General features: G+C 45.1%; 1 protein-coding gene across 1 annotated transcript in view; it reads right to left on the reverse strand.

Moving 5' to 3' along the window:
* The window catches only part of LOC139372403 (CUB and sushi domain-containing protein 2-like), a 773740-nt gene that overhangs the window by 698175 nt on the left and 63065 nt on the right, over positions 1 to 12500 (reverse strand). The window contains exon 2 of the mRNA XM_071112112.1: positions 75 to 291. Within this exon, the coding sequence (XP_070968213.1) occupies positions 75 to 291 (217 nt within the window). The remainder of the gene's footprint in view (positions 1 to 74; positions 292 to 12500) is intronic.

The following is a 12500-nucleotide window of genomic DNA, read 5'->3' on the forward strand; positions in this document are numbered from 1 at the left end:
CTGACCAAGGAAAACTCCTGTCTATATTAAGCCCAACAGTGTTATCCCAAATCATCCACGTTCATCATTCTGACCTGGTCCTAAGGTTCCCCGGGCTGGGCGGACCGTCGTAGACAGACAGCATGTCAAAGTCTTCCTCTAGGGCGAAACCTTGGAACACCAGCTGTATCCTGTTGTGTTCTGCTGCCAGGATCACCCACGTACAGTTGGCATAGTTGGGGTAACCGTACGGGTAGCCAGGGCTCTCTATCGTACCGTTGGGGCTCTGGAGAGAATAACTGCAGTTCTGAGCTGTTGGGAGGGGGGGGGGGGGGAGAAAAAGGGATGGAGAGAAGGAGAAAATGTTGTTAGCAAAGTCGACTGAGCAACGTTTACTAAGTAACATTAAAGAGATATTTGCAGTTGAAATAACAACAAACCGACACCCTGCCACTGTTTCGGTAAGAAGCTGAGGGATGAGGCTAGAGAAACGTAATCACTCTGAACATTCACACACAAGTTAACAAACAGATGTATGACAGCGCATCACTGCCTTCCTGAAACCGAGAAGTCCAGTCACCCTGAATGCTTTCTCGGTCAGTGGTTTGATCTGTGCTTTTTGTTTTTAGTATGCTGTGTTGCATTACAAACAAGTAAGCGTATAAACACACAAGCACACGCACACGCACACGCACACACACACACACACACTGTGACGACCCTCCCACTCTGTCTGCCGTATTCTCTCTTTGTTCTTGTTTCCTTATTAGGATGCTGGTGGGCAGAGTTGGGAGGGTCATCAGCTACATGGGAAACACCTGGGCCAGGTGTCTCCCAGGATAAATACACCACTTCCCCATTCATGGAGGAGACTCTCTCCATGCAGACACACCTGGGCCCGGTGTGTCCCAGGATAAATACACCACTTCCCCATTCACCTTTCAACACCCTGCATTATCACATTCATGCAAAACACTCACTTACACTACTGATTACTGATTTTACACACACCATTGTATATTATACTTAGTTACTTATTTAATAAATATATATTTTGTTACTCCTTATCTCCACGTTGTCTCCCTTTTGTTACAGGCTTTGGGCCGGTTCGAGACACACACACACACACACACACACACACACACACACACACACACACACACACACACACACACACACACACACACACACCACCAGGGCTGTGACAGTAATTAAATAACTGTATAAAGATCATCATGAAAATGAAATAAAATCAGATTTATTTATATAGCCCTTCTTACATCAGCTGATATCTCAAAGTGCTGTACAGAAACCCAGCCTAAAACCCCAAACAGCAAGCAATGCAGGTGTAGAAGCATGGTGGCTAGAAAAAAACTCCCAAGAAAGGCCAAAACCTAGGAAGAAACCTAGAGAGGAACCAGGCTATGTGGGGCGGCTAGTCCTCTTCTGGCTGTGCCGGGTAGAGAGGAACCAGGCTATGTGGGGTGGTCAGTCCTCTTCTGGCTGTGCCGGGTGGAGAGGAACCAGGCTATGAGGGGCGGCTAGGAAGAAACCTAGAGAGGAACCAGGCAATGAGGGGCGGCTAGGAAGAAACCTAGAGAGGAACCAGGCTATGAGGGGCGGCTAGGAAGAAACCTAGAGAGGAACCAGGCAATGAGGGGTGGTCAGTCCTCTTCTGGCTGTGCCGGGTGGAGAGGAACCAGGCTATGAGGGGCGGCTAGGAAGAAACCTAGAGAGGAACCAGGCTATGAGGGGCGGCTAGGAAGAAACCTAGAGAGGAACCAGGCAATGAGGGGTGGCCAGTCCTCTTCTGGCTGTGCCGGGTGGAGATTATAACAGAACATGGCCACGATGTTCAAATGTTCATAAATGACCAGCATGGTCGAATAATAATAAATAAAATAACTGTAAAAAATGATTAGAAAGGCTTACATTTATTTATATATATATATATATTGTATTAACTTCATAATTAGTGGGAGTCATTACTAATGATTATGAGCTTTTGTTTTGCTCATTTAGTCTATCAAACTTTCCATATTTCCTCTTTCCCAATTGATAATGTGCTATAGGCTGTTTGTTGTCTGGTTTCTCTGTCCAGGTAATGTTGATAACCTCAGAACACACACAGACATGTTCAATGTAGGAAAGTGCCCAGCTTGTCTTCTGTCATTTCTCTGCACCTCAAACGGTAAATCAACACATTCCGTTTAAACATTTTTTATTTTTTTTACATTCAAATGATAATAATCGTTCCAACACTCCCCTAATCTATACTCAGCGTCGCTGATCAATAAGCTGTGGACATGTTGAGTTGTTTCTATTCTTTAATGATTCATGTCCATTTCATCTTCAGACTACAGCTCAGCTGTCCCCTTCGCATGTTCCTTGTCGATTCATTGTGGTACGGCGTCCTTTCAGAAGGCCCATGGTAAGGCCTAGGATTTTATATAGGGTATAATGGAAGGAAAAACCTTTGCTTGTGCCTGCTATATGCCGGTGCCTTTGATTGACAAGTGTTTTTACAAGGGAGTGTGCATTTGTGAGTTGATTGTCTCTTTCTAGGCTTATATGTCTATTCAGAACGTTTCCTAAAGAAACCTGTCTGGCCTCCTTCTCTTTAATAAGAATCAAACGCTCCTGTCGTAATTTAATCTTGCAAAGAGGCCTGTTTTCAGTAGCTACGTTATCTCTGTCATTACGGCATCCTCTCTTTGAAGAACAGTGGGAATCACCGCAGCAGAGTATTTAGTCTTTGTTGTTGTGAGTAGCAAGGGGAGGGGCTTGGTGTCTGGGGGAGGGGCTTGGTGTCTGTGGGAGGGGCTTGGTGTCTGGAGGAGGGGCATGGTGTCTGGAGGAGGGGCATGGTGTCTGGAGGAGGGGCATGGTGTATGGAGGAGGGGCATGGTGTATGGAGGAGGGGCATGGTGTGTGGAGGAGGGGGGTCATGGTGTCTGGAGAAGGGGCATGGTGTCTGGAGGAGGGGCTTGGTGTCTGGAGGAGGGGCTTGGTGTCTGGAGGAGGGGCTTGGTGTCTGGAGGAGGGGCATGGTGTCTGGAGGAGGGGCATGGTGTCTGGAGAAGTGGCATGGTGTCTTGAGGAGGGGCTTGGTGTCTGGAGGAGGGGCTTGGTGTCTGGAGGAGGGGCATGGTGTCTGGATGAGGGGAATGGTGTCTGGAGGAGGGGCATGGTGTCTGGAGGAGGGGCTTGGAGAACACAGCTCATAAAGACACAGAACACTCATTGTAATGTATAATTTCAGTCTAGATTCTAGATATACAGGCATGTGGAACATCGCACTAAAGAATACATCTGAGCTAATCCATATTTGATATGTTGCCCAGCCCGACATTGGAGTGCTAATCGGTAGTGCTCCCACTTCTCCACACTTCTATCGACACACTACATCTATTTTTACACCTCCACTGACACTCTCTCTCCATTAACCATTAATACAGAGAGAGGGAGAGAGACAGAGAGAGAGAAAGAGAGAGAGACAGAGAGAGAGAAAGAGAGAGAGAATGACAGAGACAGAGAGAGAGAGAGACAGAGAGAGAAAAAGAGAGAGACAGAGACAGAGACAGAGAGAGAGAGAGAGAGAGAGAAACAGACAGAGAGAGAGATAGAGAGAGAGAGAGAGAGAGACAGAGAGAGACAGAGAGAGACAGAGAGAGACATAGAGACAGACAGAGAGACAGACAGAGACAGAGAGAGACAGAGAGAGAGAGAGGGAGAGAGACAGAGAGAGAGAGAGAGAGAGAGAGACAGAGAGAGAGAGAGAGAGAGAGACAGAGAGAGACAGAGAGAGAGAGAGACAGAGAGAGAGAGACAGAGAGAGAGAGACAGAGAGAGAGAGAGAGAGACAGAGAGAGAGAGAGAGAGACAGAGAGAGACAGAGAGAGAGAGAGACAGAGAGAGAGAGAGACAGAGAGAGAATAAGTGAAGAGGAGATGAGGTCATTTTAATAACACGCTGGCGGGCAACACACAGCCCCCCCACACAGCCCCCCCACACAGCCCCCCCACAAAGCCACCCCACACAGCCCCCCCACACAGCCCCCCCACACAGCCCACCCACACAGCCCCCCCACACAGCCCCCCCACACAGCCCACCCACACAGCCCACCCACACAGCCCCCCCACACAGCCCCCCCACTCAGCCCCCCCACACAGCCCCCCCACACATCCCACCCACACAGCCCCCCACACACAGCCCCCCCACACAGCCCACAACCACAGCCCCCCCACACAGCCCACACCCACAGCCCACCCACACAGCCCCCCCACACAGCCCACCCACACAGCCCCCCCACACAGCCCCCCCACACAGCCCACACCCACAGCCCCCCCCACACAGCCCACACCCACAGCCCACCCACACAGCCCCCCCACACAGCCCCCCCCCCACAGCCCCCCCACACAGCCCACACCCACAGCCCACCCACACAGCCCCCCCACACAGCCCCCCCACACAGCCCCCCCACACAGCCCACCCACTCAAGGCTGCATTCATTTTCCTCCGCTGTTGCATATTTGTCTATGGCCACTAGTAAAATATTGTCGTCAATATTGATGTGGTCTCGTATGCCTCAGTTGGTAGAGCATGTTGCATGCCACGACCGGATTGTGGGTTCAAATCCCGGGGCCACCCGTACGTAAAATGGATGTCTGCAAGTCTCTTCGGATAAAAGTGACTGTTAAATGACATACATTTAGGGTTTTCTTTATTTTCTAGAACAATAGTGAATTCATCAAAACTATGAAATAACAAATATGGATTCATGTAGAAATCAAAAAAGTGTTAAACAAATCAAAATGTATTTAATATTTGAGATTCTTCAAAGTAGCCACCATTTGCCTTGCGGAACCCCAGACAGGTTAAGGACAACAAAGTCAAGGTATCGGAGTGACCATCACAAAGCCCTGACCTCAATCCCATAGAAAGATTGTGGGCAGAAATTAAAAAGTGTGTGAGATCAAGGAGGCCTACAAACCTGACTCAGTTACACCAGCTCTGTCTGGAGGAATGGGCCAAAATTCACCCAATTTATTGTGGGAAGCTTGTGGAAGGCTACCCGAAACGTTTGACCCAAGTTAAACACTTTAAAGGCACTGGGAATGCGATGAAATGAATAAAAGCTGAAATAAGTAATTCTCTCTACTTTTATTCTGACATTTCACATTCTTAAAATAAAGTGGTGATCCTAACTGACCAAAAAACATTTTTACTTGGATTAAATGTCAGGAATTGTGAAAAAGTGAGTTTAAATGTATTTGGCTAAAGTGTATGTAAACGTCTGACTTCAACTGTCTCTCTATCTCTATCTCTCTCCCACTCTATCTCTGTCTCTCCCTCTATCTCCATCTCTGTCTCTCTCCCTGTCCCTATCTCTATCTCTCTTTCTCTCTCTATCTATTCAGATACACATCAAGGTTAATGTCAAATTTTATTTGCACAGAGAGTAATCAATTCCCACACGTGGGCCTGGAAATGTCAGTCAATGGTCGTCATGGTGACCAATCAACAGAGGAAAGAAGAGAAGGAAATAAGGTAGATTCTGAGGGACAGTGACATCCTGCTCCCTGTATTCACTATTTTGCTTCAAGCTAGAATCCTAAGATGCTCCCTCCATACTGTTAAATGACAAATGAGCTTAGTTCAACTGTTTAAGCCCTGAATCCTGAACCCCAATAGAAGCTTGTTTTACTCCCATGTTTGGAAACAAAACACATGTAAACAAATACTGTATAGTCTCAAAACATGGTTAAAATTATACAGCTGATATCATGGATGGTCAGTCCTTTCATCCATAGCTCTGTCTATGAATTTGAGACTGGTAACATTTCTCCAGGGGAGGAACGGAGGGGAGGGGCGATGTGGGAAGGGGAAAGGGGATTGGAGGAGTGGACAGGATGGGAGGGGAGATGTGGGAAGGAGTGGGAAGGGGAAAGGGGATTGGAGGAGAGGACAGGAGGGGAGGGGATGAGAGGAGAGAAGGGGTGAAAGACATGGCATGGTTGTCACCTTTTTTTTTGGAGGATTACAAGCGATGCAGGGAGATTCAGTCTGACAGAAATAACACCCACTTTTAGTCTTTCATTTACTTGAAGTGCATACTTTACCCCTGCATATAGACCCTAATGAGTGCACACTTCAAACACTAAATACTTCAATTCAGGTTTGTTCTGCTAACGTGAAGTCAACTCCATTCAAATGTGTGTGGAATCATTTCAAAAGGTCACAGAGCCTGGAACAAAACAACTAAGATGGGAAATACATCAAGTACATTGAAAAGCCTCTCACAAAAATCACAAAGCCACATTAAAGGAAACCCTCTCACCTACAACACACAGCAGAGAGGGGAGGGAGGGAGGGAAAGCCTCTCACGTATACAACCGTTCAAAAGTTTGGGGTCATGTAGAAATGTCCTTGTTTTTTAATGAAAAGCACATTTTTTTGTCCGTTAAAATAACATGCAATTGATCAGAAATGCAGTGTAGACATTGTTAATTTTGTAACTGACTATTGTATCTGGAAACTGCTGATTTTTTATGGAATATCTACATAGGCGTACAGAGGCCCATTATCAGCAACCATCACTCCTGTGTTTCAAATGGCACGTTGTGTTAGCTAATCCAAGTTGATCATTTTAAAAGGCTAATTGATCATTAGAAAACCCTTTTGCAATTATGTTAGCACAGCTGAAAACTGTTGTTCTGATTAAAGAAGCAATAAAACTGTCCTTTAGACTAGTTGAGTATCTGGAGCATCATCATTTGTGGGTTCGATTACAGGCTCAAAATGGCCAGAAACAAAGAACTTTCTTCTGAAACTCGTCAGTCTATTCTTGTTCTGAGAAATGAAGGTTATTCCATGCGAGAAATTACCAAGAAACTGAAGATCTCGTACAATGCTGTGTACTACTCCCTTCACAGAACAGCACAAACTGTCTCTAACCAGAATAGAAAGAGGAGTGGGAGGCCCCAGTGCACAGCTGAGCAAGAGGACAAGTACATTAGAGTGTCTATTTTGAGAAACAGATGCCTGACAAGTCCTCAACTGGCAGCTTCTTAAAATAGTACCCACAAAACATCAGTCTCAACGTCAACAGTGAAGAGGCGACTTCAGGATGCTGGCCTTCTAGGCAGAGTTCCTCTGTCCAGTCTCAACGTCAACAGTGAAGAGGCGACTTCAGGATGCTGGCGTTCTAGGCAGAGTTCCTCTGTCCAGTCTCAACGTCAACAGTGAAGAGGCAACTTCAGGATGCTGGCCGTCTAGGCAGAGTTCCTCTGTCCAGTCTCAACGTCAACAGTGAAGAGGCGACTTCAGGATGCTGGCCTTCTAGGCAGAGTTCCTCTGTCCAGTCTCAACGTCAACAGTGAAGAGGCGACTTCAGGATGCTGGCCTTCTAGGCAGAGTTCCTCTGTCCAGTCTCAACGTCAACAGGGAAGAGGCGACTTCAGGATGCTGGCCTTCTAGGCAGAGTTCCTCTGTACTGTCTCAACGTCAACAGTGAAGAGGCGACTCCGGGATGCTGGCCTTCTAGGCAGAGTTCCTCTGTCCAGTCTCAACGTCAACAGTGAAGAGGCGACTTCAGGATGCTGGCCTTCTAGGCAGAGTTCCTCTGTCCAGTCTCAATGTCATCAGTGAAGAGGCGACTTCAGGATGCTGGCCTTCTAGGCAGAGTTCCTCTGTCCAGTCTCAACGTCGACAGTGAAGAGGCGACTTCAGGATGCTGGCCTTCTATGCAGAGTTCCTCTGTCCAGTCTCAACGTCGACAGTGAAGAGGCGACTTCAGGATGCTGGCCTTCTAGGCAGAGTTCCTCTGTCCAGTCTCAAAGTCAACAGTGAAGAGGCGACTTCAGGATGCTGGCCTTCTAGGCAGAGTTCCTCTGTCCAGTCTCAACGTCGACAGTGAAGAGGCGACTTCAGGATGCTGGCCTTCTAGGCAGAGTTCCTCTGTCCAGTCTCAACGTCGACAGTGAAGAGGCGACTTCAGGATGCTGGCCTTCTAGGCAGAGTTCCTCTGTCCAGTCTCAGCGTTAACAGTAAAGAGGCGACTTTAAGATGCTGACCTTCTAGGCAGAGTTGCTCTGTCCAGTCTCAACGTCAACAGTGAAGAGGCGACTTCAGGATGCTGGCCTTCTAGGCAGAGTTGCTCTGTCCAGTCTCAACGTCAACAGTGAAGAGGCGTTTTCAGGATGCTGGCCTTCTAGGCAGAGTTCCTCTGTCCAGTCTCAACGTCAACAGTGAAGAGGTGACTCCGGGATGCTGGCCTTCTAGGCAGAGTTGCTCTGTCCAGTCTCAACGTCAACAGTAAAGAGGCGACTTCAGGATGCTGGCCTTCTAGGCAGAGTTCCTCTGTCCAGTCTCAACGTCAACAGTGAAGAGGCGACTTCAGGATGCTGGCCTTCTAGGCAGAGTTCCTCTGTCCAGTCTCAACGTCGACAGTGAAGAGGCGACTTCAGGATGCTGGCCTTCTAGGCAGAGTTCCTCTGTCCAGTCTCAACGTCGACAGTGAAGAGGCGACTTCAGGATGCTGGCCTTCTAGGCAGAGTTCCTCTGTCCAGTCTCAGCGTTAACAGTAAAGAGGCGACTTTAAGATGCTGACCTTCTAGGCAGAGTTGCTCTGTCCAGTCTCAACGTCAACAGTGAAGAGGCGACTTCAGGATGCTGGCCTTCTAGGCAGAGTTGCTCTGTCCAGTCTCAACGTCAACAGTGAAGAGGCGTTTTCAGGATTCTGGCCTTCTAGGCAGAGTTCCTCTGTCCAGTCTCAACGTCAACAGTGAAGAGGTGACTCCGGGATGCTGGCCTTCTAGGCAGAGTTGCTCTGTCCAGTCTCAACGTCAACAGTAAAGAGGCGACTTCAGGATGCTGGCCTTCTAGGCAGAGTTCCTCTGTCCAGTCTCAACGTCAACAGTGAAGAGGCGACTTCAGGATGCTGGCCTTCTAGGCAGAGTTGCAAAAGAAAAAGCCGTATCTCAGACTGGCCAATAAAAATTAATGATTAAGATGGGCAAAAGAACACACACACTGGACAGAGGAACTCTGCCTCTACTCTCCCAGGATAAATACCACTTTAGAAAGCTACAATACAAAACACACATAGTAAGAGGTCCTTGCTATCTGACATTTTTAGGATGTCTACTCCATTGAAGTTTAAATAGAAAAAAGTAAGGGTTAAAGTTAAGGTTAGGTAAGGGTAAAGGTTAAGGTTAAGGTTAGGTAAGGGTAAAGGTTAAGGTAAAGGTTAAGGTTAAGGTAAAGGTTAAGGTTAAGGTTAGGTAAGTGTAAAGGTAAAGGTAAATAGTTAAGGTTAAGGTTAAGGTTAGGGTAAAGGTTAAGGTTAAGGTAAAGGTTAAGGTTAAGGTTAGGTAAGTGTAAAGGTAAAGGTTAAGGTTAAGGTTAAGGTTAGGGTAAAGGTTAAGGTTAAGGTAAAGGTTAAGGTTAAGGTTAAGGTTAGGTAAGGGTAAAGGTTAAGGTTAAGGTTAAGGTTAAGGTTAAGGTTAGGGTAAAGATTAAGGTTAGGGTAAAGGTTAAGGTTAAGGTTAAGGTTAGGGTTAAGGTTAGGGTTAGGTATGGGTAAAGGTTAAGGTTAGCGTTAAGTAAGGGTAAAGGTTAAGGTTAGGTAAGGGTTAAGGTTAGGGTAAAGGTTAAGGTTGGGGTTAGGTAAGGGTAAAGGCTAAGGTTAGATAAGGGTAAAGGTTAAGGTTAAGATTAGGTAAGGTTAAGATTAAGGTTAAGGTTAAGGTTAGGTAAGGGTAAAGATTAAGGTTAAGGTTAGGTAAGGGTTAACCTCTTGGATCTCTAGGGGCGCTATTTCATTTTTGGATAAAAAACGTTCCCGTTTTAAGCGCAATATTTTGTCACGAAAAGATGCTCGACTATGCATATTATTGACCGTTTTGGAAAACACTCTAAAGTTTCAGAATCTGCAAAGATATTGTCTGTAAGTGCCCCAGAACTCATTCTACAGGCGAAACCAAGATGATACGTCAACCAGGAAATGAGCAGAATCTCTGAAGCTCTGTTTTCCATTGTCTCCTTATATGGCTGTGATTGCGCAAGGAATGAGCCTACACTTTCTGGCGTTTCCCCAAGGTGTTTGCAGCATTGTGACGTATTTGTAGGCATATCATTGGAAGATTGACCATAAGAGACTACATTTTCCAAGTGTCCGCCTGGTGTCCCTGCGTCGAAATTGGAGCGCAAAGCCAGGTGCAATTATTTTTCCATTTGAGAGCAAGGAGAAACCAGGCTTCCACGAAGGATATATCATCGAAGAGATATGTGGAAAAACACCTTGAGGATTGATTCTAAACCACGTTTGCCATTTTTCAGTCGATATTATGGAGTTAATTTGGAAAAAAGTTTGCGTTTTGAGGGCTGAATTTTCGTTTTTTTTTTTTTTTTTTTTTTTTTTTTGTAGCCAAATGTGATGTACAAAACGGAGCTATTTCTAATACACAAAGAATCTTTTTGGAAAAACTGAGCATCTGCTATCTAACTGAGAGTCTCCTCATTGAAAACATCAGAAGTTCTTCAAAGGTAAGTTATTTTATTTGAAGGCTTTACTTGTTTTTGTGATAGTTGCCTGCTAAATGCTAACGCTAATGCTAACGCTAAATGCTACGCTAGCTAGCTACTGTTACACAAATTATTGTTTTCCTATGGTTGAGAAGCATATTTTGAAAATCTGAGATGACAGTGTTGTTAACAAAAGGCTAAGCTTGAGAGATAGCATATTTATTTCATTTCATTTGCGATTTTCATGAATAGTTAACGTTGCGTTATGGTAATGAGCATTGGTCTATAAATAGAATCCCGGATCCGGGTTTGGTCGTCGCAACAGGTTAAGGTTAGGGTTAGGTAAGGGTAAAGGTTAAGGTTAAGGTTAAGTAAGGGTAAAGGTTACGGTTAGCGTTACGTAAGGGTCAAGGTTAAGGTTAAGGTTAGGTAAGGGTTAAGGTTAGGGTAAATGTTAAGGTTAAGGTTGGGGTTAGATAAGGGTAAAGGTTAAGGTTAAGGTTAGGTAAGGGTAAAGGTTAAGGTTAAGGTTAGGTAAGGGTAAATGTTAAGGTTAAGGTTAAGTAAGGGTAAAGGTTAAGGTTAAGGCTAAGTAAGGGTAAATGTTAAGGTTAAGGTTAAGGTTAGTGTTAGGTAAGGGTAAGGGTAAAGGTTAAGGTTAGGTACGGGTTAGGTACGGGTTAATGTTAAGGTTAGGTTTAGGTAAGGATTAAGGTTAAGGTTAGGGTTAGGTAAGGGTAAAGGTTAAGGTTAAGGTTAAGTAAGGGTAAAGGCTAAGGTTAAGTAAGGGTAAAGGTTAAGGTTAAGGCCAAGTAAGGGTAAATGTTAAGGTTAAGGTAAAGGTTAAGGTTAGTATTAGGTAAGGGTAAAGGTTAAGGTTAGGTACGGGTTAGGTACGGGTTAAGGTTAGGTTTAGGTAAGGATTAAGGTTAAGGTTAGGGTTTGGTAAGGGTAAAGGATAATGTTAGGTTTACGTAAGGGTAAAGGTTAGGGTTTAGGGTTACGTAAGAATGAAGGTTAAGGTTAGGGTTAGTTAAGGGTAAAGTTTAATGTTAAGGTTAGGTAAGGTTAAAGGTTAAGGTTAAGGTTAGGTACGGTTAAGGTTAATGTTGAGGTTAGGTAAGGGTTAAGGTTAAGGTCAGATAAGGGTAAAGTTTAAGGTTAAGCTGAGGTAAGGGTAAAGGTTAAGGTTAAGGTTAGGTAGGGTAAAGGTTAAGGTTAAGGTTAGGTAAGGGTAAAAGTTAGGTAAGGGTAAAGGTTAAGGTTAAGGTTAAGTAAGGGTACAGGTTAAAGTTAAGGTTAAGTAAGGGTAAAGGTTAAGGTTAGGGTTAGGTAAGGGTAAATGTTAAGGTTAAGGTTAGGTAGGGTAAAGGTTAAGGTTAGTGTTAGGTAAGGGTAAAGGTTAGTGTTAGGTAAGGGTAAAGGTTAAGTTTAGGTAAGGGTAAAGGTTAAGGTTAGGTAAGGGTAAAGGTTAAGTTTAGGTAAGGGTAAAGGTTAAGGTTAGGTAAGGGTACAGGTTAAGGTTATGGTTAGGGTTAGGGTTAAGTAAGGGTAAAGGTTAAGCTTAAGATTAAGGAAAGGTAAAGGTTAAGGTTAGGTTAGGTAAGTGTAAAGGTTAAGGTTAAGGTTAAGGTTAGTGTTAGGTAAGGGTAAAGGTTAGGGTTTAGGGTTAGGTAAGGGTGACGGTTAAGGTTAAGGTTAGGTAGGGTAAAGGTTAAGGTTAGTGTTAGGTAAGGGTAAAGGTTAGTGTTAGGTAAGGGTAAAGGTTAGTGTTAGGTAAGGGTAAAGGTTAGTGTTAGGTAAGGGTAAAGGTTAAGTTTAGGTAAGGGTAAAGGTTAGTGTTAGGTAAGGGTAAATGTTAGGGTTTAGGGTTAGGTAAGGGTAAAGGTTAAGGTTAAGGTTAGGTAGGGTAAAGGTTAAGGTTAGTGTTAGGTAAGGGTAAAGGTTAGTGTTAGGTAAGGGTAAAGGTTAGTGTTAGGTAAGGGTAAAGGTTA

Source organism: Oncorhynchus clarkii, chromosome 18 (genome assembly GCF_045791955.1).
Source record: "Oncorhynchus clarkii lewisi isolate Uvic-CL-2024 chromosome 18, UVic_Ocla_1.0, whole genome shotgun sequence".
NCBI lineage: Eukaryota > Metazoa > Chordata > Actinopteri > Salmoniformes > Salmonidae > Oncorhynchus > Oncorhynchus clarkii.